Source organism: Oreochromis niloticus, linkage group LG12 (assembly GCF_001858045.2).
Source record: "Oreochromis niloticus isolate F11D_XX linkage group LG12, O_niloticus_UMD_NMBU, whole genome shotgun sequence".
In the NCBI taxonomy this organism is placed as follows: Eukaryota; Metazoa; Chordata; class Actinopteri; order Cichliformes; family Cichlidae; genus Oreochromis; species Oreochromis niloticus.
In genome coordinates, this window is record NC_031977.2 from 33,773,600 (window position 1) to 33,799,523 (window position 25,924).

The 25,924-nt window shown below is 40.3% G+C and overlaps 2 protein-coding genes and 1 non-coding gene across 3 annotated transcripts in view; 1 reads left to right on the forward strand and 2 right to left on the reverse strand.

The window, feature by feature from the left end:
- The window catches only part of fras1 (Fraser extracellular matrix complex subunit 1), a 311,100-nt gene extending 303,295 nt beyond the window's left edge, over positions 1-7,805 (reverse strand). The window contains 1 exon segment of the mRNA XM_019365971.2: positions 6,657-7,805. Coding sequence (XP_019221516.1) covers positions 6,657-6,723 — 67 coding nt within the window. The 5' untranslated portion in view covers positions 6,724-7,805.
- A 3,553-nt stretch (positions 7,806-11,358) lies between these two features.
- On the forward strand, positions 11,359-11,430 carry trnac-gca (transfer RNA cysteine (anticodon GCA)). Its single transcript has one exon. It is a non-coding gene; the product is annotated as a tRNA-Cys (tRNA).
- Positions 11,431-14,041: 2,611 nt separating this feature from the next.
- On the reverse strand, positions 14,042-25,752 carry mrpl1 (mitochondrial ribosomal protein L1). Its single transcript, XM_025912007.1, has 9 exons — positions 25,530-25,752; positions 23,767-23,875; positions 23,287-23,554; positions 21,931-22,014; positions 21,504-21,575; positions 20,203-20,314; positions 19,367-19,467; positions 18,142-18,223; positions 14,042-14,193 (listed from the first exon to the last, which is right to left on the reverse strand). The coding sequence occupies exons 1-9, from the start codon at positions 25,750-25,752 to the stop codon at positions 14,093-14,095; spliced, it is 1,152 nt and encodes a 383-aa protein (XP_025767792.1). The 3' UTR covers positions 14,042-14,092.
- Positions 25,753-25,924: the final 172 nt, after the last annotated feature.

Consider the following 25,924-nt stretch of genomic DNA (forward strand, 5'->3'; position numbering starts at 1 on the left):
AGCAGGTATGTGTAAGTTTAATATTCTGGTCGAGGTCGGTCTGTGAGTAAGTGAGAGAAATGTGAGAAATGTCCAGTCTATGACAGAAAACAATCCTTGAGACTAAACAAGCCTGGAAAGACTAGAAATTGCTTGAAAACTGGAACCTGACTAGAGGAACCAGGGGAGTGTTTACACTGGGTAGAGTAATTAACTGATTGGACACGGGTCCAGAACTACGACATTGTGTGAAAACAGCTGAGTATCTAAAGGACCTCTGTTCATCTACACTCCTTTTATCTGCAGTACCTTTACACCAGCTATAACCCTTCTCACTTTGATCGTGCTGCAAGCCAATCAGAATCCAGTAATGCACCTTCTTTGCTTTTTTCTGTCTCATTAAACTAAGCGTTTACCGACATTTGTATTCAGCGTACAGCTGGAAACAGCTGCCGTTAAAAAATTCCTTTAATAAATGTGAAACATGCAACCTTTAGACTGAAACTGCAGGGTGCCACTGATTGTCTTTGCTCAGTCTGAGAGCTAAATGTTTAACAAAAACACAAACAGACAGATGAACAGACAGCACGCACCTCGGCCCAGCCGGGGCTCCGAGCCTCACGGCACCAGACCTGGGAAATCTAAGCTGCCTCAGGGGAAAGTACAGCAAGAGGTAAACATTTACCATAATGGTCGAGATGGGAAAACAAGAATACAGTTACAGTTATGCTCTCATAAAAGATGCCCGAGAGCGAGTGTGTTTATGCTGCTGTGCCATGCTATAGTCTCTTTATCTCACTGTATGGGAGAAAGAGTGCTGTGTAAAATATAATCTGGCTGTTTAATCAGTTCGGGGAAGACACAGTGGAGAGGTTTACTTTTCAGTTCTGCCTGCTAAAGAAAAATCCAATTAACAGTTCAGATTGTAAACAATTATTAACACTCTTTGAATCTCAGGCATTAATTAACACATTAAATGTTGGCGTCTTTGAGAGAGAGTGTCATTTTATCTGAGCATGGGTTTGATATCATCTAGTTTGCAGGTTTTATAAAAGATGGGTTCTATTATTATCAACTGCAAGCGGAGATTTCTGGCACCCTGCTCCCAAAGTAAATGGAAATCCTTATTTTTGGTCTCACTCGTGTTTTAAACATACGGCCTTTCAGATTATTGTTAAAATCATCTATGATGGGAACAAAAGTTTGCTCTTTGACTGATTTTTAATGAATTTTATTTACACAACAAGCGTCTCATGGCCCTTTATATTTTAGAGGGAAAATTCCACAGATCAGATCCTCTATGAAAGAATTGGGAATAACATGGCCACGCCCACCTGACCAGCACACGTGAGGTAGATGGAAAATTAGGATTCAAATACAAATAAGCACACTTCATACATCAGCTGCTGTTTTTCACATTTCAACTAACAAACTCTATTTGATAAACTAGGGATTTTGTTGGAAATGACAATACAGTTTTGTTGCTTTTATTTTGAAGGCAGCTTCAGTGTAAATGCGTTGCAACCAAGGTTTACAAGGGTTTTGAGTTTGCTAGCCTTGAAAGATGTCAGCTCATACTAAAAAAAGACATTTCAATTGAGAAAAAAGGAAACTGACTGTTGCTGAGCAGGAACAGACATCTGAACCTTTGCTGCAAAATGAACAGGAACTTTTTACTGAGTGACGGAGCAGTCGACACTAGCTTTGTGATTAAACACAGAATTACAAAAAAAATAAGCTGTTCTCCGATGGAGAGCTCATCAAAGAGTCCTTGGTGTACTGCTATTAATTAATGCACTTGTTCAAGCCCACTGAGAAAAAAAGAGGCAGTCGAAAATGTGCCCCCTTCCAGGTGAACCCTAACAAGACTGATCAAGGACATTCGGTTGAAAACAAAGCGGACGAGTTTAACTTTTTCTCCTCAGTTACTCATCTTTATTCCTAGACTACAGAAAGAGTTTGAGATTATGGAGCAGCTGGCAGCAATGCGATGAATGAATGAAACTACAACAGAGGCTGAAATGGGACAAACTGACAGATGTTACAACCGAAGGCTGTCCAAATCTGGCGGGGAAAACATTTCTGACTTTTCAAGGCAAAAGAAAAAGTGAGTGAGATGACATCTGAACTGAAATGAGTGTTTTTGCATTATGTTATACATCAGGAGGTGTAGTGTGAGTCAGTGCTAAGAATGAACCATCACAGACAGCTTGATTCGCCACTGACAGAGCACTTCAAGTCAGCGTCGCTGCTGGATTTTTTCCTCCTCTTTCAAAGAGGAAAACATTCCACAGACAAGGAGACACGGATCTCCCTTTATATGTAAACAAACATTTTCAGTGATGAAGTTTAACAAATCCAGATAGAGATCCTCTCTCAGTGACGATCAACTGTCTGTTATCATCAAATGTTGAACCTGACTTTAATACACATTCAAGCCTAAAACAGACTAGATTTCTCTCGCCGGGTCGGGTTAGAGAAGCAAAAGACAAGCTGAAAAACTGCAGGTGCAATCAAACTACAAGCAGCACTCTGTATAAAGTTAAAAGTCTTTGAAATTTTATCAAAATGTGCGCATTTTGTTCACAACTATTTTTGTGAAAGTTGTTTAAGTAGTGATAAATCATTGGTGCTTTACCTATACCTGTTTCATATTTCCATTACATAATTTAAAATCATCTCTTACCAGTTATAAAGAGAGCTTACTGGTCTGGTCCCCTACAACAGTTAAAGTTTCTCATGTGGCCCCTTGGGGAAATTAATTGCCCACCCCTGGATCAGTTTATCTTCTATCAGGATATTTGGCAATGGTGGTAAGGAAGAACTCCCTTTTAAGAGGAAGCGCTCTCCAGCCAAATGAGACTTAAGAGGGAGCAGTCATCTTTCGTGACATATTGAGGGATGAGGGCAAAGTGAAAACAGAAAAGATGAAAATATGGGAAAGAGCGGGCAAAAGTTGGTAACATGCAACAGCGGGATATAAACGCATCAGAGAGAAGTGCTCAGTGCATCATGGGAAGTCCCCCAACAGTCTGAGCCTACAGCAGCATAACTAAGGGGTGGTTCAATGTCACATCATCGTTTTTATCTGAAACGAAAGCTTGAAATTTAATCTTAAAAGTAGAGACGGTGTCTGTCTGCCGAATCCAAACTGGGAGCTCCATGAAATCGGAGCCTGACAGCTGAAGGCTCTGCCTCCCATTCTACTACCACAGCACAGCAGTGGTGTCTCCCTCACTACTGAGGTACATAAAACAAAACACTGTAACACCTTCTGTTAATTCTGGGTTTAATAGGAAGCCAATAAATACAAGCTAATATGAGAGAAATATGAACTTCATTTATGGTCCCTGAACTTTTACTGCAGCATTTTTGATCAGCTGAAGGCTTTTTTCACTGAGCTGTTAATAAAGAACTACAAAAGTCCATCCTAGAAATAACATATCCACGAAGCAGCATTTCAGCTTCTCTCTGACACAGGATGTTTCTCATTTCTGCAGTATTACATGGATGAAAGAATGTGTCTGTAAAAGACAAGATGAAGTGCAAGTTAAAGGATCTCCTGGACAAAAAATGACTCCAATCACTGTAGTGATGGAGGCTGAGGGAAAGCCTTCTAGAAAGGAAAGTATTGATTTATGATACTTGCACATTTCAGCATGATAGTCTCATAAATGAGTGCAACCTTTATTACCTTTTTAAACTCAGTAACGCCAAGAAAAGATGCCGCATGACGGCTAAATAATGGTAAAAAAGGTCTATAATCTGTGTTAACCACAGACCCTATTTCAGGAATTTAAGTAAAACTTTTTAAAACATATTACCTTTCTAGCAATAAATAAAATCTGGTTAGTCTCACTGCTGCACCTCAGCGTCAGGTTCAGCTTTTATAGGCCACATATCAGGTACGTAATGAAATGAGGGCAGCTCATGAACTTGGCCCACATCTGACCCACACAAGATATTTGCCAGTGTCATAACTGAGGTGTGAGAGCAACAGGAAGTCTGGATTAAGCACAAATGTGTCTGCTGAGACCAACAAAACCCAAAACATTTATTGTCTTCATCATCATCGGGTTCTAAAACCGCTTGAAACGGCAACAATGCCTCTATCCTTGTTTGGACTTTCATTCCTCCCTCAAATTTGACACTAGCTGTGTCGTAATTTGATGGAAGAAAGAACTTTGTTCGGTAAAAGATAATGGAGGATTATGGAAATCTGAAATAGGAAATGTTGCTCATATTTAGATTTCATTGTCCTGTTCTTTGTGAACAGGATCTTAAGGTATTAAATGGTGTTTGCTGGCAGTGAAGCCTTAAATGTCTGATCAGCTCAGGACAATCATGGCCTAAATACGTGTAGACTTTGACAGTACAGGCTGAAAATAAGATTACTAAAATAAAACAAGAACTAGATTTGGACACGTTTTACCACAGTTTCATATTTTCCTTTGATATCACATGTTGACACAGTTCATCATCACCTCTGAAAGAAACGTGCCAGAAAATGAAATGATCAGCTCATCTTTTCGCTACAATAACCCAGAAATGTTTCATTTCTCTGTCCGAGCACCTCACAGTCAGCACTTTCCCATCAAACTCAAACATTTCTGCTTCAATTACACATCATTAAATCAGAAATTATTTGCTTATGAGACTACCACCTACCACTATAAAACCTCGGCTAAATTTAGTGGTACGAGTCGTGTTTTTGCAGTTCTTTAAGAGATAATATTTGAAACAGAAGGTTGGATATGCTTTATGTTGAAATTTAATCATTCGTACTGTTGTCCTAATCATTTAACTCCTATCATTAACCCAAACTTAAGCCTGCAAACCACCAAATCAATGTTTTATCAGATGAAAGTGCAGTCAAACTTCAAAGTGTTTAATTTACATAGACCCTGAGCTGGAAGGCTTGCATATTCAACAATAACTGCCTGGATGAGTGCGACTCTAATCTGATTCGGTTGCAGATAATAATTCTGCAGATGCTCAGAGCCACACTCAAAGCTCTACAAAGGAATCCTAATTGAAAAGCACTAATCTCATCATGACTCCAAACATTTGTCCAGAAAACTCCGTTCTCAGCTCGGCTTTCAGTCCATCCTGCAGCACTCACTGTCGATCACATTTGAACATTTATAACCGTTTTGCTCTGCTCGCCGATGCCAGCATGCTCTCTTTTAAGCGTGGAAAGAAGCGAAGGGGTACCTTGCTTCATAAAAGTTTGAATTTGACTGAAGCAAATCCTGCCAAGCAGAATGAACGCATGCCAAGAATAAGAGAGAGGATGCTAATGACTTTGGTAGGCATATGGTGCTGCTGCTGCTGCTGCTGCTGTTACATGCAGGCAGAGGACGTTTTCACCTGCCAGATACTAGGCTACAACATTAACCATGCCTCTGTCTGACAGGAGGATTACAGAGAAACTATGAATGGGTCAGTTAAGCAGCAGCACTTGCACAGACCTGCTTTAGATTCTGCTCTTGACAGTCTTGTGCATTATAACTCCTCTAATGGGAATATCGTAGCCGTGCATGGGCAGCTATTTTAGATCTGATGCAGAGTTATGAATATTTATATAACACAGAGGCCGTGAGAAGGACTGGATTTAAAAAAAAAAAAAAGGTGTTTAGATATGAATATGAAAAACTACAACACATTCATGTGTTGCTTTTTAATTCAGATTCCTTTGCAGTCTGTTGAATGTGACTCTGGGCACCTGCAGAATTATTATCCAAACAGGAGATTATAATCAAACTCCTAAAGGTTATTTTGCTTAACTATGCCCGCCTAAAATCTGAAGTTTAAGGGTGAATTTAAGTCTTGTCCTTTCTTTGAGCTGCACTTTCTCAAACTGACTTTGAAGTTTGAGTTAAAGACAGAGATTTTGTAATTACTGTTAAGGTTATATGAGGTTACTGTATGTCTGTGTTTCAGTTAAGAGTATTTGTGCTACTTTCTCTACATTTAAAGTCTGAAATTCTGTTAAATAACTTCTGCAGCTCAGTTAAAACTGATTTTTTTTTTTTGTCTTTTCAGCTTTAACTCGCCTAACAAATGCTTTTAGTTACTGAAACATAATCAAAGAGCACGTTTTAGTGAATATTCGAGCTGCTCTCCCTGAATCATAGACATTTCCAGCTCCACTCAGAGAGCATTATTGACTGCACAGCTCATCCCAGATGGAGTGTGCTCATTCAGAAATCCTATCAAACGAGTGTTTGTGTCATATGAAAGAGCTCACTTTAAATTCACCAGCTGACTTTTCTCTTCTGGGAAAATCTGTCAGCCCTGAAGTTGGGATGGGAACTCTCATCCCTGGGTAACAACACCCTGCTCTGGCTCACGGTCCTCCACCTGGGATTGTGGGTCCTGAGCAATTATAGCCTAAATTGCATTCATTTTAAGCTGAAAGTGTTCCTAATGGAAAAGGTGATCGATCGCTCTGCCCGCAACTTTCACTCCTCTACAAGATTTCTCTGCGCATACTGGAAGAGTTCTTCTCTCTGTGCTGGACAAAGTAGCTAATGTTGAACTAAATCCGATCCAATTTAGAGTCGGTGGATCTCATACGAGCCTGCATGGTGGTCCCTAATAACCCCTGACCTGGCTACGTAACAAGAAAGACAAGAGGACAAGTGGCTTGGTGAAAAGAGACTAGAAATACCAACCGTGAATCCCACGGGGGACGGTGAGGATCCCAGCCAGAGCGCCAACAAATATCCACCATCCACACATGATCGTACCAAAAAAGAGGATTTAATCCAAATCCAGTCAGAAGGAGAAAACGGGATGTGTGTGTTTGTCTTCGAGTGTATCTATCTTAAATGAAAGCGGGTCTCTCTGTGCATTATTGGTGCTTTGAACACAAACAGAAAAGATCCGGGAGTCTTGAGAAGGAGCGGGGAGAAGGAGCGCACCGGGTCCGACTCCTGAGCGCTGCGCGCCGGACTGGAATGCGGCGCAATGCCGAAACCTGGAGAAGTGGGTTATCCACCTCCTTCCTGTTCGCGTGCTCAGAGCTCTACCGGCTGGACACAAAACTCTGTCAAGAAAAAAGAGTCACCGACAGCAAGTTGTCCCCTCTCCAGCTGCAGCAGCAGAAGCCGGGACGCTTTTAAAAGCCGAGGCGCATGACGACGACTGGCGGCCGGAGTTTGTGCGCTCCTGCAGCGAACCTCGCGCGTGTTTGAAGTCACTTCTTGCGGTGGACCGGTCTACTTGTCCTCCCGGAGCCCACCCCACTCCCTCTCCTCCTTCTTTTTCTTCTTGTTCGTCCTCTCCCCCTCTCTCAAAGAGGACGTCCCACCTCTCCACCCCCCGCCTCCTCCACCTCCGCTTCCACCACCCACCTCGCAGATATAATCTCACATGATGGGGACTCTGCTCCCTGGGGATTAAAACATGAGGGAGAGAATTAGTTTTCTGGAGGGGAATTTGGTGATCTAGGATCAGCTGAGGGATTCATCCTTTTAATCCCATTTTCAGATGGAAATCTGACGTTTACAGAGAATAAAAATAAATACGTTAAAGAAAAGTGGAGCTGTAGGCTATCTGAACTCACTTTTACACCTCTGGGGTCATTATAAATCCCCGGCGCCAATACTCTTTTATGGGAACTCGTGTTTGGAGTGATCTTAAAATAGTTTCTGTTTTGATGCCCTAAGTTTTCTCAGTCTCGAATAATCTTCCATGAATAGCCTCATTATGCTCCTATCCTATTACGAGCGTTAAATCTAAAAACCTCGCGGGTTTATAGATGCTGAACTCTGTGTTACCTTTAAATGACTTGAGAATATTGAAATTAAAAGGCAGTGATTTTTAAACCAGGGGTCAGGATCCTCCAAGGGAATTTCTTGGACTCTCAAGATAATTACCAGTAAGGAGATATTGAATTCTCAGTGTTATTCCTTTAATCTAATTCCTGACAGCAATATTTGTAGTCCACGTTTGTCATTGTTAGGTCCACGTTACATTGGCCAAATGTCAGGTGTGTTATAGCATTTGGTCCACATGAAAAAAAACTTCCTATAACCGATGTAAAGACGTGTGGTCCACATCTGGCAACGCCAAAAGTGCCATAAGTAGCCCAAACGAGGCCCAGATTAGGGTCTGATGTGTCTGTGTATGTGCTGTAATTCTAAACAGTTTGACTTCAGATATCATTAAATGATTTCATTGTAAAAAAAAAAAAATCTGAGAGCTCAGAGACACTGTCAGCTTGAAATTCAATATCCAGCACCCTGAGACTGTACAATAAGCGGAAGAGAGAAGGCTGAGGACTGTGAGTGTTAAAACCACTATCCAGGATGAAACAATAAAGATCCATGAGTACATCACGAAGATGGCCATGGCTGATGCTGACTACCTCAAGCAGCAGAAACCTGAGACAGAAGAGAACCAAGGAGAGGAACCATCATGGAAGAACAGGCCCCTGCACAGTATGTACCAGTGGCAGATGGACGGAGTGGTTGATATCGAGAAATCCAACCAGTGGCTGGACAAAGCCGGACTGAAAGACAGCACAGAGGCACTAATCATGGCAGCACAGGAACAAGCTCTGAGCACAAAGATCCATAGAGGCTGGGGTCTATCACACCAGGCAAGACCCCAGGTGCAGACTGTGTGAAGATGCCCCTGAGACAATCCAGCACATAACAGCAGGGTGCAAGATACTAGCAGGGAGGGCATACATGGAACGCCATAACCAAGTGCCCGGCATAGTGTACAGGAACATCTGTGCTGAGTATGGCCTGAAAGTCCCAAGGTCAAAATGGGAGACACCCCCAAGGGTGGTGGAGAATGACCGAGCTAAGATCCTGTGGGACTTTCAGATACAGACAGACAAACTGTTGATGGCTAACCAACCGGACATAGTGGTGGTAGACAAAGAGGAAGACAGCCATAGTGATAGATGTAGCAATACCAAATGACAGCAACATCAGGAAGAAGGAACACGAGAAGCTGAAGAAGTACCAAGGGCTCAGAGAAGCGCTCGAGAAGATGTGGAGGGTGAAGTTAACAGTGGTCCCGGTGGTAATCGGAGCACTAGGTGCGGTGACTCCCAAGCTAGGCGAGTGGCTCCAGCAGATCCCGGGAACAACATCAGAGATCTCTGTCCAGAAGAGCGCAGTCCTGGGAACAGCTAAGATACTGCACAGGACCCTCAAGCTCCCAGGCCTCTGGTAGAGGACCCGAGCTTGCCCTGCAGGGCAAGTGTTTGCAAATCATTACTAATTGAGCAATTCATGTAAGTGTCATTAATTTGTGTAATTAAAATAAAAAGTAAAAAACTCAATTATAATTATATATTGGTTTTGTGTGGTATTTATTCGTGAAGTGAACTACCAACCTGTCTCCTGTCTAGGGTGTACAGGTACCTTAGGACAGCTCCACCCATAAATGATGGGTTATAAGACTTTAATAATAAAGGTTTTATTACTGAGCATAATTCCAGGTTACTGACATTTAGTCAAAGCCTCTGGTGTCTCACATTCAAGCAGAAGGTTTCCTTTAGTGTTGCTCAGTAAAGTATGCGTGACCACAATACTGAGACTCTCCTACTTTGTCATAAATTAACCCAAACCTGACTGAGTAGTTTTGGTCACAACTTTGTGTCCAGGTTCACAGTCTTGTGATTTGGCCACCACCACATCACACCACCGTCAGTAACAACTCTATAATGGACACTGTTTAAAGCATTACACAGTATTTATTAATCATGAGTGGCAACTTTACAAGAACCATCCAGATAATGTTATACAAATCAGACCAATTAGTAAATATTGCTTTCAATTTCATGTTTTAATAACAGTAAATGACTGATAATTAAAGTTAAGTAACTGTATTTTTACCTTATGGAAATGCTTTTCTGAGGCCTTTATATATTTACGATTTTGCTGAAATCCTGGCAGAAGTTTAAGAGATTCCCTTTAACACTATCCATTTTATATTGAAACTGAATATTTTGGGAAAACTGATCAACTATCGACTTGCTAAAAAGTTTTTTTTAGTGACTTTATAAGTCAGGAACATAAATTACTACTAACAATCTCCTTTAATTATTTAAATATTGTCTCATGTGAACCTTTTATTATGTTTTTTTATTTTGTTTTCCTCTAATTTATCATTTAAACATTTAAATTTAACATAATTTCAAACAACAAATCCTGTTTACCTTGATCCTGGTGGTATGGAGGACAAAACAGGCCAAAATAAAAACCAGAGAAAGACATTTTTAGATTTAAACAAAACAAAATAATTTTAAAAAAGATTAAAAATGTCTTGATGCATGCTTAATAATCCAAGGAAGAAAATCCCAGAAAGTTGTTTCTCTTCATCTGGACGTTTCATTTTCGGTGGGTGACTTCTTCAATCCAACAGACTGAAGAACTCACTTGAATTAGTGATGAAGGTCAGTTTTATTTTCTTCAGTGATTTTGCCCATTTTATCTATTTCTTTATTTTCTAGTTTTATTAATTTATTTGGGCAGTCTTGGTCTTCCATATAGCGATATGTACTTACTTTGTTTTTGTTTTGTTTTCAGGGAACAGGATAATTTCCTTTACCTTTGTATCTCCAGTTGTGTCACTATCTTACAGGAAGTTGGCAAAGTTTTATTTTTCAGTGACAATTTATTTAGTGCTTCATTTTTTCCCCCCCAGTTTGCTTTTATTTCATCCACAGTATCTTGCTGATCTACCTGGGAGCTGTTTTTCCCCTCTTTTTTTTTTTTCTCTACAATAACTAACTATTGTATGTCTGCAGCTTGTTTTTCAGTGTAATGTTTAATCAGCAGGAGCGCAGCACTGAGATTCCTCAGGGTCACATGGCAGTAACCTGATCTCCACTCAGTCCTTTTGTCCTCTGCCAAAAACAGGGATCAGAATCGGTTTTGCCTTTGAACAAGCTTTCTTTTCTGCTGCTGTCTGCACTCTTCAACTATTTATAACCAGCTCCCCGTCTGCAGTGACAAAGGAGAAGATTAAAAAATATATAAATATATATACCAGGGTAAACTCTGACCTCCAACACAACCAAAAATATCTATATCATTTTGACATGTCATGAGGGTTCTGCTGAGATTATACCTGACCTCCTATTAAAGTCAGGCTTGGAATGGAGGTCTTATAAATCTCCAGTTATGACTATAGAGACATCATCGCTGGCCATAACCACACAGCAGACTCTTCGTGATGTGTGTGACTAAAGGGTATGTTGACAGAAATTGTATCTTAAATATGTTTCTGAAATCCCATTGGTGTTGGGATTGGTAGATAAGGTGAAAGGCAGAACAGGACACGACCTTTGCGGTCATGATGCCAAACTAGTGCCTTACAGTGAGTAGATGTACTTGCTTGGTAGATTAGAGTGGGGGTGTAGCTCAGGGGTAGAGCATTTGACTGCAGATCAAGAGGTCTCTGGTTCAAATCCAGATGCCCCCTGCTTTATGGGTAACCTAAACACTTTTCTTCACCCTTGCGCTGACACATTCTCATTCATGAACCTTCTAGAAGTTTAAAGGAAGTCAAAGACGTCAGTCCCCCAAGTCCTCCGAGTTTACATTCAGTCTTCCAACTTCCCTTTTTGATAAATCTTATATTTATAGCTGAAGCTGGACACAGAGACTAAACCTAAAGCACCCCGTAGTTATGCAGATTTAGGCTCAAGCTCCTGAAGAAATTCATTTCTTTCCAAGCACCCATTCATTTACATTACACCGTGTTTCTAATTAACTTCTGTCTTCTCTACTGCAGTTTGTTTTATCTTCTTTGTTCATGGTCCTGTCTTCTCTTTCCACTCATCTACAGCTGTTTACACCCTTCCCAGCGGCTGCACTTCCCCGTGTCTGGAGGTCTCTTTAACTAGAATTTTCTCTCTAATAAAGTGGAGTCTTTAAAATGTGAAATAAAGTGCCTTGAGACAAATGTTGTTGCAAACCGACAGTATATTTTAAATAAAGCAAATTGAACATAAGGGAGATTTTGGACTGGCCTGTTAGTCTATACTCTCCACCACTAGATAAAAGAACATCTTCTCTCCATTAAATTTCCAGAGACAAGATGGACTGAAGCTGTTCTGAAGCTCAGTATGATCTCCCACCAAAAAATAGTTAACTGGAAATAAGCCGCAAATCCTCCAACGGCCCACTGGAGGAGTTAACAAGCTAATGCTGCTGGTATTTCTGCAGAATAGAAAGAGCAAGAGCAGTTGCAGTTTTCTTCAGTTTTTGAGACATTTTAGTTTAATTGTTGATGTGAAATCTTGTCCCCAAGAAGAACCCTTTCATCTCGGGGAGAGCAACAAAGGAAGTAAACATCTTCCATGACAGAGATGCCAAAGACGTCATTTGAAAAGGAAACACTGAAAAAACAACAACAGCCAGGTCAGTATGAAAAACCACGGTTTACAGACACACCTGTGAGAGTCAAGCTGGCACCACAGCAGCGTTACTGCATGTCAACAAGAAGCTCATTAAAGGTGGTTTCATCACTTTTACTGTTTCCACAGTTTTTCATTGCTTCTTTCTATAGTCTGTTTCTTTTCCTCCTCACCACCAAATCCTATTAAATTAGTTGCAGCAGCAGCAGCAGCCTGATTCCCCCACAGGGACCAATAAAAATTCAAACTTATCTCAATCTCACTCTGAATGTCAACCTGCACAGCATCACAGGATTAATGTCTAATAGGCCGCGCGCTAATTCAACGCACAGCTTGAAAGGATGACTCTACTCTTGCTGTGGTTTGGGACATAAAAGACATGGGATACTTTCCCAAAGACATGCTAACATCTAAAGATGTGTTGAGCCACAGAAATAATGCGCTGGGAGGGTTGAGAGTGCAAATCTTAGATTTTAAATGGAGTTACTAAAACACTGTTTTCACTTTAAGCTTCAACTCACAGGTTTAACTTCAGGGTTATTTATTCATTCACAAACTTGAATTAATAAAGAAAATATTCAATACAGAGAAACTACAGCTGGAGGAGCTTAAACTGATGGATGAAAATTTATCGAAAATTGACCCTAATTTGCAATTTTCTGGGAGTTAAGGCAAAAAAAGGCTTCATTTTTACCTGTGAATACATCCGAAGCATCCACAATACACACACATAAGCTAATGCAAGATTATACATGGTGTGCGAGTACGTCTACTATTAAAATCTGTGAACATTTTTTACTTCACTACTTTTTATATATTAGTGGCCTCATGTAAGAAAATCTAATTTCTCCCTCAGTGTCAGTGTGGCTTTATCTCCTGGAATGAGCTTCAACAGGTTGGAGGAAGACTTCAGTTTAATCCTGCAGAAGTCTGGAGTGCAAGCTATGTAAACACTGCCTCCTGCTGTTCAGGTGGCAGTATTACACGTGATTTTAATACCAGCTTCTAAATGGACCTCTTTCTAAATGGACCCGGGATGAAAATTTGTGGTTGTGGACACGGGGACCCTCACTTTGCATAACAGTTTATTTTCTCCAGTGACCCAGAACCTAATTTTTGTTTGGATACCAGATTCTTAAATGTGTTTGTCATTCTCAGGTAACATAAGAAAAATGAAGGCATTTGAATATATTATATATGTATTTGTTTGAGTGGGGATTAGCTCAAACTTTTAAACGTCATGTCGACAGCCTAATGATTTTACAACAAAACCAAAATCAATTAATTAAAATCATTAAATCCTTTATACTTTATTGCATTTGAGGACACAAATGTGGAGATTGAAGCATATGGAGATGTTTATACATTTAAATGATTTCAAAGCTCTTGTTAACTGAAAAAAATAATTAGGACAGCTTTCACTGACCATGTGGTCATTCAACTATAAATAGAAAGAATAAAATAAATAATTCAGTTGAAACCCCCTCAGGCTGTTTCTTGTCCTCCTGCCATTCTGTAAAACAAGAGTACCACTGATTTATGGGTTTTAGTTTGCCATGTTGTGTTATCATTAATAAACGTCACTTTCCTGTCTTGGTCACACTTTACCTTTTGTCCCATTTTGCTCTCCTGGGATTTCCTTCTTTGAAAGAACGGATACCAAAACACACGAGCCACAGAACAAAAACTTTATTGACTACAATGCACATATACACAATCTGCACCTCACTCCTCCTTTTCTGGTGATTTCGGGAGAACATCTTCGCTCTTAAACCAAACGGCTTCACTGGTGTGACTGGCGATGATCGCTCGCTCAATGAAAGGTCCTGATGCGGAAAGAGGAAACGAAAGGAAGAAAAACACGGTCATTGTAAAGAACGGCTCTTTTTAAGTGGAGGAGAAGCCAAACACAGACAGAAAACTGATATCTGCTTCATTGCAGGGCTGATGATCACTTTCAACTGACAAATGATCCCCCTCCCCTTCTGCTGCGAGTCTTAATGACAACAGATATGAAATTAATAAAGTCAAACACATCATAAAAGGAAGATATGGGGTGTAGGTGGGTTGCAAAGTGGCTTGCAGGTATATAGCAGATGTAGGAAGTCTAAAGGCACTTAGATGGTGATGAAGCTCCCAGCAAAGAGCTGCTGTGCTGACATTAATGACAGAGGTGGTTTAATGCTTTGTGGTTATTGAATCAGCAGAGTGTTCACGACTTCTTACGCACTCCGTGGCTCTGCTTTGTAACTTTATACAGTTTACATTTTGTGGCTGAGCGGCTGTGACTCCTGAATGTTTCCAGTTTGACATAACACCACATAGTTATCGGAGAATATCTAGGCTCAAATTTGGCCTCAAAGCACTGATGATACCTGAGCTTCAGCAGTGTATTTGTATCAATGTATTTTTTTTCATAAATCCTTTCCGCATGTGGCAAAAATATCCAGCTAGCGATAATACTGATGGTTACAGACTCCTGTTTGTCAGATTTACAGAATAAATTCATGCTTTTTAATAATAATTCAGATTAATCTAAAATCACACACAGGGAGGATGTTTTAAAACATTTAAAATTAAAAAAGAAAAGTTCTGTTGTTTCAGGCAGAATCTCCACCATATCTGAGGTAACCTGGACTGACTCGTATTACTGAGACACTACAATCCTAAACCTGTTAATGGAAGCGGGACTAATGAAATACATTGCGAGACGATAATTAGAAGATAAAAACAGCCCAAGCCTCTCTGATGACAGTGTTAAAATGATAAAAAAAGGAGTTTGATACAGATCAGGCTGAGCATCAGTTTGCATTATATTATGTTAAACAGCTTCTTTCCATCTTTCCATCTCTCACCAGCATGTCGTCCCCTTTTCTCCGTCTTTGGCTTACAAACTCCCTGCAGTCTTATTTCTCTCACGTATTTACTTTTAACATACTTATGAATAGTTATTTCAGCACTGCGTTCCCCGTCGTCTCCCGTCCTCTGCATTCATATTATTTTTCATTAGCATATTACGTCTTTGGTCGTGAATAACTCCCATAAGCCCCTTGGGGGGAGCTGGTTTCTTCTTCTTCATACCCACACGCTGCATTTCCGCACTCCTCTCTCTGTTTTTAAGCACTTATCTGTGAAGTTTACTCTTGTTTTTGCCCACGCTGCTGCCATTAGCCTCTGTCTAAATGACTCTTAAAACAACACGTTCTCACTCCCATAATGGAAATAAAGAAGCCAATTTAACAGTAAGTATTCCTGATATTCGCATTTTCTGATGCTTCACTACTGGTTGCCGAGGTAATTAAATTCTGCCGCGGGGTCCTTGTGTGATTCTTGTCAGGGATTTGTAACGTTTGCTGGCACAAACTCAAAGACGTCTCTGCTGACGAGAGTTCAGCAAAGCCCAGGTGGCCCAGCTCGACGCGGTGCCTTCATCCCCAAATGAAGCAGAGCTGTAACGAGCACCGAGACATTTCACTCAGCCGACGTTGCGTTGAGGATGCCGCGCGTAGCCGAGCGGGTTCAGCAGAGCATTAAAGCTTCAAGGGTGAGCAGTGAAGACTCCCACAGGGATCGTCGTCAGGCTGAAACTGCACACACTCAGGTTTACTGCGAGCAGTATAAACAGAAGCATCTGCTGCGCGTGCAATCACACGCCTGCTGCCGGGAAACCGTGTGATGACCTCTGCCAGAAAAAGTCCTGTTTCTCTTCTTTTTGAGGTTTTGAAGGGTCAAAAACAAACAAACAAACAAACAACTGCAGGTGCCAGCTTCCTATTAGATGCACATATGGTGTCAATTTCAAAATTCTACGTCACTCACGTTGTTATCAAGTTATGACAAGCTTCTCAGAGAACTTGACCTCTGACCTTTGACCTTGAGGTTAAGGTCATTGTTGCTGAGATTTGGACTCGTCTGAGGTTTTTAGCAGATGCACATATGGTATCAATGAAGCTCCAACGTCGTTGTTCTTAGGTTATCACATTCACAAACTCAGGCGTCCACGCCGTACGCCCACCCGGCGGGGTGACGACATTACCCCATCAGCCTTTTACAGCTGAGGGATGAAAGTCAGTTCCATCATAACGAGCAACACAACCCTGCAGAGCTGCTAGTCTGGCTGTAAACCTGGCCGTTCCTTTTTAACGGGGCTCTCATCCTCTTCGTTTTTCTCAAATACATTAAAAACAATTGCAGGTATGATTGAAAACTGATTGGCAGGTCTGAAGCAAACTTTCAACAAATTAACTCCAATCTATGATTTTATGAGAAGTATGAGAAAAAACCCCCAATAAGAAAACATTCTTCTTTATTCTGCTGAAGAGACAAAGGTTTAGTGGTACTACGGTCCACACGAGAGAGATCGGAGTTCTCTATGTGCTAAGTTCCAGTTCAGATGGAGTCAGTGGTTTAAAGAGTCCTTTCTGAAAGCTCTGCAGTTTACTTCAGCGGGGAAAATGTTAATGACGTGGTATTTAGCAAGCTCAAAATTAGTTTTTAGATCGTTTAGGCTTTTCTCTCTAATGAGAATCCATTAGCTGATGATTACACTGCATCCTGTAAATCGAACAGAAAGTGGAGGAAAATGCAGAGAAATTACTGAACGAACTACAGCTTGATGGAAAAGCTGCTGACTCCTCTGCTTCTCTTCTTGATTTATAAGATCTCTGGAAGAAAAACCAACTGCCGAACCCGGACAAGCAGCCATCATTTTTAATTCAGGGGTAATAGTTTTTGTTTTGGTTTAACATTAGACCTCAACTTCACGTCATACACATTTTACACTGCAGTGTTATGGTATGAAAATAAGTGGAACTCTCTTGAGGGAGTGGTTGACACTCACAGTAAGAAGGCTCTGGGTTCTAAACTCTGGGTTTGCACTGTGATGGCTGATGAGCTGTGCAGGGTGTCACCTGCGACAGCTTAGACCCACCCACTGACCCCAAGACGGATAAGCCCTTAAGAAAACGCATGGACGGACGGACGGATACATTTCAGCGTTCAGTTTTCAGCGTTCATCTTTTCGCAGTACAGGACACACCCAAACAGCGTCACAATCTGATACCAAAATCTCATTTTTGCTCAGCATGTTTTTTTTTCCAGGATCAATACTATGGGATATATCATAGTTTAATCGCAAACTGCACAAGTTTAATGTCTATGCAGAGGAGCAGAAGGTGTTGTAAAGCATAAATAAAGTTAATGTAAATGGGTTGAAACACAGAGCAGAGAGGCCCAGGTTTGAGGGTCAGCCTGTTTTTGGTTGGGGTGTTTTTTCACTGCGCATGGCGAGTCGTCTCTTGAGAACATCGGTTCACTTTCAGTTGAACAAATGATTAAAATTATTCTTTTCTGGATGCCCATGAATGCTGTTTAAAAGTAGTTTCCTCCCAGCTGTACTCCCTTAATGTGCTTTTCTTCTTTTTAACAGAGCACAGGAATGATTCCATTTTTCCAGGTAAACAAGTTTAAAACACTTGAAAAGTGCAGCAGTAAGCCTGAAAACACATCACAGAGAACACCTGGTGTGCTGCTAAACTTTTCCCTTTTCTCTGCATGAGTGGTGCTGCAGAGCCTGAAACTGAACTGGGGAGGGAAAGTAACACCATGCAGCAGATAAAAGCTGGTATGATTTAGAAGCTTTCTATCGAGCATTGAAGCAGATAAAAATAAATCAAAAGTCTGCTACTTTTTTCCCTGCGAGCTATAAAAGCAGAGGTAGGGCTTGAGAAACTGTCGTGGGGGTTCTTGCTGTTGGTTTTAGTGAAGATACATACCCAAGCTGGCTGGTCGGTGTGAACAAACATCAACCAGGATTGTCTGCAGGTTGGCGAAGATGTGCTCACTGGGCATGTCGAGCTAAGCAGAGGAGAGAAAACACAATGTCTAACACGTCCGATTATATTTACCATTTCTGAAATCCTCTGTATGTTCATACTGGTGAAAAATCAATGTGCTGCATTTAAACAAAGAACTCCAGCATCCCAAGTTAATTTCACAGATGTAGTGCACCCCTGAGCACTTCCTGGACTCACCCGACAGAAGTGCATACAAGGATTTAAATGTCCGACACAAGCTAGATCAGGTAAGCAAAACTTTAACCTGCCAGAACCCTAACCAGTGATGTCACACTGCAGCCTCCTGCTAACGCTATCCAGGCAGATCTCCAACCTCGACCCCACAGAGAACTGCAAAGCGCATAGCCTGCATATAAAAGATGGACGTGGCAACTGTGACATCACCTGAGTTTGCATTTTGAAGCCTCAATGTTACTTTTTGGCCACCGCCATGTTGGATTTTTTCCCCTCATTTAGAAGAAAGGGTGGAAAAGCTTGGTTTGCAAGCTGCCAATCATATTACATGTCAGATAATTTCATTTAGACTTTCTGACTCACTTTTGAAGTTAGCGATTGTGACCATTGAAGGAACTTATTTTCTTGTAGTTCTGTACTGGCTTCACATTTTAGGCTCAGAGGCTGACGGTGTGAATGCAAAGCAGATCATTTCCTGCAGTGTTGCAACTGACAAAGTTAAACTGTACTGACCTGATTGTCCTGAGTTTATGTGTGAAAATGTCCTGATATGCTGAGTGCTTAAAAACGAACGAATATGTATTCTCTGCATTTTAAAATCATGCAGATGTGATAAAAATATATAGAACAGGAAAACACCAAGCCTGTAACCAGCTGATACTACTGTTTTATTTAAAAATGTACCCAGTAGAAGCAAACACACACACACACACACACATAAAGCATTTCCTCCCTAAACACACTCCAACATTTCCCTCAACCTTCCTCAGGGCGCATCGATTTTATGTCTCCATCCTTGTGGGAATTTATGCTTTTTTAATCAGGACCTTTTTTTCCTTTGCTTTGAGCACTAAAACTCGCAAAACTTAAAACTGCCTCATCGCTAAAAACTTCCTCTGTTGGTTTTGCACACATTCACACAGCTCCTCCCATCAATGGACACTGCATGTACAGGTTTGTTATGACGTACCGTAGCTATCTGGGTCCTAACATAGCAGTCGCTCTCCACCATGTACTCATGACCCGTTTTAAATAGCTCCAACATCTTGGGAACGTTGATGCCGACTGAGCCTGAGAGTAAAGGGAGAAAACGGGAGAGAGAATAAGTGATCAGCACTCATTATCTCGTAACGCAGTCACACTTTAGACATCCAGTTATGGCTGTCGTCTTCACAGGTTGTGAGTGACACTGGATTAAAACCATCAACTGCTGAATGTGAAACATCTGAACTAAAAATAAAATGTCACTGAAGACACAACAGAATTTTTAAGTACGAATTAGAAATAATAGAATTTCCTGTCATCATCATCAAAGACTGATATCATCAGCCTTTACTTTGTTGAATAAAAGTAGGCATTAAAATTCCAGTAACTCTTCAGACATTTAATTTTTCCCGATGTTGAGTCAGATATTCATATAATGTTAGAATGGTGGATGCTCATATCAGTGAATGTGTATAAATACCCTGAGCTAAAAGCTCTTCAGGTTTCAGACTGCTTGAAATACACAGTTCTTTCTACTCTTGGTTCTTTATGAAGACAGTGAGAGCACAAATTCCTAATTTGGTCACCTCGAGCCAAGAAACAACCAATCAGCAGGACAGTTAAACGGTAAGGAGCTCAAACAGCTTCTTTCAGAGGTTGGACTGAGATGCAGCATTAAGCACTAGTATATGATAAATAAGGATTATTTTGAACTATAGCAGACAACCAATTAAAAAAAAAGAAAAGGTGCTGAAAATGAGCAGGTCCACCTTAACCTTCAACACGGCTGAAGGTAAAAATAACTCTTAACCTGCAGCTCACCTCTCTTGCTCTTTGGAAACTTCTTCCTCAGTTTGTTTTTCAGTGGTACGAGCTTCGGCAGGATGTCGGGAACCGCCACATAGAAGTCTGCTGAAATCTCATCATCCAAGATCTTAAAAAAAAAGAAGAAGAAAACCACATGACATCAAATTAGTTTAAACATTAAGACTCCTGCAGGTTTTGGTGCTTCTCTACCCAAATCTGCTGCTATACTGGTGGCCTCCTGTTGTCCCATTACTGTTACCATAAGCTCTGTGCATAAACTGAAATCGCCATCACTTTTTAGCTTTCTCACGTGGACCCGTGGAGACTGAGATTTTGTGATGTCTGACCTGTGGACTGCCTGTCTGCAAAAGATGTGTTGTCGATTCTTTAAAAAGTCAGTTAACCACTGTACAAATCTGTTTTCATGGACATGTGATATGGACTTCTGCGCTCTAAATGCATGTAGTACTTTAAAAAAAATTTGTGTGTTTTTAAAAAATGCTTTAAATTCCAGTGTTCTCAAATCCCTTTGTGTGTCAGAAAAGGCATCTGACGTAAACATCCACCAAATCAAACGTGGTCGACCTGCAGTGGCAGCCTCGTGTGAATAAAGGAGCACCTGAAGTAGCACACAGTTCTCTTCTCATCAATTATTATTAAAATTTAAAGAATATCAAAAATAAATAAAAACATACATGCAGCTCTCCTTATTGATAAATAAGTATAAATAAAGTAGTTTTTCCCTTTCCCCCAAACAGCACTGTTAGGTTTTTGGTAATTTGGAGACTGAGGTTCATTAATTTTTCTTCATTTTATTACAGTTATGTTCTTTTGCATATGCACCTAGTAGGAGCAGTTTTGGCTCCAGTGGAATTTCCAACGGGGATGTTTTTTATAGTAATTACTGCTTCTAATCAAAGCAGCATTTTTACATTTATTTTTAATTGCTTTCAATTCAAGCATCCTGTGGGGCTCTCTTTTATTTTTTTTAATCTATTCTATTGTACACTTGGTAACTCTTGCCCTTGAGAAGAACTACATCAATAAATTTGCCTCTTTTTTCTGCTAACCAGCCAACAGATAACCCAAAATCCCTGCAATTATTCAGCATGTGACTGGACATTTTATCATTTTTAGTTTTCTTCATGGGAGTTTTTTTAATAATTTAACAGTTTGCCTCACAAACAAGTAAACAGCACAGAAATTTGGAGAGAAACAGAAAAGTAATACTTTTTTCAGTTTTCCATAGAGGTTCTCCCGGTAAACTCAATCTGACCTTACGGGATGTGCCGTTTAGCTCAGTTTAACCAACTCACCGGCTGTATGAGCTCCACTCCTCCAGCAAACACAGCTCCGTTCTCCCGAGCAACTGTGGCTTGATTAGCATCCTGCAGAGACACAACCAAAGACACCCGCGCCCATTTAAATCTGATTTGGGTGTGTCAACGTCTGGCAGACCCCAACGATGTCATTCATTATGGCCGTTAACACGCTCATCTAAGTTACAACCCACGGCCTGCGCAGCTTGACAGGAATATTAATCAAACCCTGCTCGTCGGGTTCTGCGATAAAAAGCAGCCACGACCGAAGCAGATTTATTACAGACAAACAGGGAGACAAATAAAAGGTGCTGCTGCTGCACATCTGAATCATGCACCGACAAAATTAAAACAATTCATCAACAACAGACACACAAATGGCTACGAAATGAAGATTCAGTGAGGCTAAAATAAAAGTTTTTACCTCTGTAAAAACTAAAACTCTGTTCATCTCTGCCTTGAAGGCGTGCGGTAAGTGCACAGTGCTGACGAAGGGGTCGACTTTTTTCTGCAAGGAGGAAAAACAGAGTAATTTATTATGAGTAACAACACCGGGTATGCTGCAGGAAAAGAGCAAAAAAATCTGGAAACAAATAAGGAAAAGCGAGGATGTCAATCACAGAGCAGGCCTACATAATCAAGCATTAAAGCTATTCAGCCACCACTTTAAATTTTCATTTCTCTAGAGAGTTCATAATTCATAATGCATGGGAACATTAGTTCTGCAGTGACAGACAGCTGAGAGTAAGACAGAGTTTGTCTCCCGTGGAGCTTCTGGACAGCACAGCAGCAGCTCTGCAGCCCTGCGATGTGTAAGAAAGAACGAAAAGAAGCACTTGTGAGGCTTTTATTCCTCTGTGTCGCGCTGTTTTCAGCAGATTAACTGAAACTGCTTGTGCTGCAAAGATTGATGTCATGAATAACCCTCAGATTGGTGGAAGCGAGGCGTGACAGTGACAGCCAGAATGGGAAAGCACCAAATAAATCCAAATAAGTCTGCCAAGTGTGACTGCTAAAATTTGTCTTCTGCACACACACAAATACGCACAAACACACACACTGGCAGATGATCAACCCTCATCAGGATGTTCTTTTCTATTCTGAGGTTCCAGCTTGATGATAAAAGGAAAAGCAGCCAGTGGTTTCTGGGACACTAAAAGGGTTTGATGGAACCAATGTGTGAATAGCAACAAAGTCAGAAAAGCAGGGAGCAGTGTGAAGCCATGATATGAATCACCTTTACGTGCAGGTGTGTCCAAACATTGCTGTGCTCAGAAGACTGGGCTCCAGCAATGTTAACATACGTGGTAAATGTCAAAGTAACATCCACAGGATTGAACAGAAAAACAGCTCACTTTGTCAATATGCTTGCACTGAAATTTCTTTGAAACTGAACCAATTCTGTTCTGGAGAATTTATAGCACATGATGCAGCTGCTGTGTTCATTGGCTGGTAATTTGAGATGGCTGTATTTTTGTGTTTGTTTATGTTTATAGCAGTTATAATGTCTGCTGCCTTCTTGTCCAACATATTAATGAAAAACACTTCACTATTCACTTCCACCTAGCAGAGTACACAATTAAAAAAAACCCTCCCCAGTACCAAAGTTAGCCGTCGTTGTCTTTGTGCCTCGGTTAAATGCTTAAGGTGAATATAACCAAGTACTTTAACTGCATGCCATCCCTCGTTCCTCTGAATTCTCTACACTTACACAAAGAGCTCTTCAGATCTTAGAAATCCATTCAGTCAACATGAGTTTCAGTGTTTTTGTCATTATTACCTTCTTCTCCAGCTTCATGTCCAGCTTCAGATCTATGTAAACCGGCTGATTGTGGGGAGTGAAGTCTAATGCCTGGAATTTCTTCAGCATGTCAATCGCCTCCGCTGGGTCATACAGAGTCCGTGGGTAGTACCTCATAACATACACGTCATCCACAGGCGCCCATGCCGTTTTACTGAAAGGCTTATGTCTGTTTTTGTCATCGATGACCCTCTTCTCTTTCTTCACCTCCTTTTCTGCGTTGTCTTTTTTGTCTTTCTTTAGTGCCCTGGCAATCAAGAGGGGAGATGTTAACCTGAGAAATGTCGGAGTCACCAGGTCAGCATCTAATTTCTCTCAATTTTATGGTTCATATGGAAAGGCACTAACCAGAAAACTGCTCAGAATGGGGAAAAAAGGGGTGAGTCAAGCAGAAAAAAAACACCTTTAGAGCCAGAAAATCATTTCTGGGTGAACAGCTTTAAAGGTTTGTAAACTCACTTGACAGCTGCAAAAGTCCTGACAGGTAGATTCCTTGGTGCAGTCTGTGAGACACCTGAGTAAGCTGAACCGCTGGCACTCAGTAGCTGCCTCTGACATCCTGCTAAAACTGTGAAGACAGGGGAGGAAAAAGCTTCATAAGGAGTTAACACAAACAGACACATGCTGTTTTTTTTGTGTGGGACACAACATCAAAATGCACACCATAATTAAAAGAAACGCTCTGTGATTTTATAAAACATTTTTAATGAACTTTGCATAAACTAAATGCATCAAAGTATCTCTTTATTTCCAGCAGACAAGCTGATGATGAGCACTGGTGTTTAACGCTACCTAATTTAAGTATACCACTGTCTTTTGCATGACAAGCACCTCTCCCTGATGCACATCTGCAAGATGTCAGTGAGCTCATCAATTTATAAAACCATGGTTTACAGTCTCAGTCTTGTAAAAACTCTTCCACAAAGAATGAAACCCACAGTGCTGCTTCAAAGTTTTAGCAGCACCCATCATAAACTGTTTGAGTGAATCTAAATGTTTCTTTGAATGTTTTATTGATGCTGTGCTGCCAGGATGGAAGACATGCTTTATCATTAATATCAGCTTCATAAATAAAATGTGGAGGACTTTTAGGAGGACATTATTGAAATTATTTTATAATAACAAAAACAGGTCAGCTAAACATATATTGTTATGCTATTGTTTAAGGCTGATATAGTTTTCTGTATTGATGCCCTGCTATCTTTTGTTTTTTAATTATTTTGGCAGTGACATGCTAAAGCTTTTTAGGATGGTTTAGCAAAATGGCAAAAGTTGTTGTGAAGTTATTAATCATTCTATTTTTTAAAAAAAATGCCAGCCCTACTGTAAATGTCTTGTAATGGTGGCATCAACTCATCGGGAGAAGAACATTTTATTGAAAACCTGAAATATTAATGGCTTCCTTGCAAGTTTTACTTGCAAAGTCATTAAGTGCTTATCTTCAGACAATCGGGCTGTTTATCTATTTGGAAATCTTCTCAGTACAGTAAATGAGAAAATAAAAAGTAATTATAGCTTCCAGTACTAACGGATGGGAGTTTCTTAATGAAGTGGTGTAAATTTGGGCTATGGCTCATGTATTTTCAAAACTTATTCATTTTTGGATGACTGTTACATTACATACACTGGTTTTACTGGTCGGTCAGACCACTTACGATTAAATTAGGATAATTGACACAATGAAACGACTGTTGGGCGATATCATATTTAAAAATCCGACATTTTAATTTACATCAAGCAAATCGTTGGTTTCAAGCAGATTATCACAAAAATTCGTTTATAATATGATTTTAATCCGGCATATGGCGACCCAAATTAACTCTTAAAATACGACTGAAATGACAGCTTCTGACCTGGCTGTTACCCCACATCACGGCTGAAAGGAAACATAACATGAAAATCTAACTAATTTAAGAAGTATCTCGTCAATCAGAGCAATGCCGATTTAAAGTGTATCAAAAATTAAAATAAAATCAAATATTGTTGATTAGTGAGAAAATTAAGTGAATACAAACAAGCTGATAATATGTTAAATAGTCAAAGAGCAGGTTGGCCATTGGTTAGCTAACAGTGAAGCCAAAAGGCTACACAAAGAGATCTTTGAATCGAGTCCAGAGACCAAACGAGAAAACAGGAAAGGACAAACGCAGCCTATAAACACATGCCTTTATTTTTTTTAATGTCATCTAAAAAGAATCCAATTTCACAACAAAACAACTGACCTTTCCACACAGTACGCGTGCAGGTTGCCATGTCTGGGAATCGCGCTTGGCCGTGTGAAAACAGAGGTAGGGAATAAATGGTTCCGCCTCGGAAACGATCAAATGTTAGTTGAAAAAACGGGAAAGTTTTAGTTCTGGTGCATATTCTGAAACCAAAAAATACATAAATAAAAATATAAGATACCTGACAACCGTCTGAGAGTTGTACATTTTCATTCGTCATATATTTATTTCATTAATATTTACTTATTATGATAAAAAACTAAACGAATGTAGAGACAGCTGTACTTTACTCGCTGCTCTAGGAAGAAAATTGATTATAAAAGTTTTAAACTAAAACCTGGACGCCGAATTTTTGAGTTTCAAACCATCCTTGCTATATATAAATGATCTAA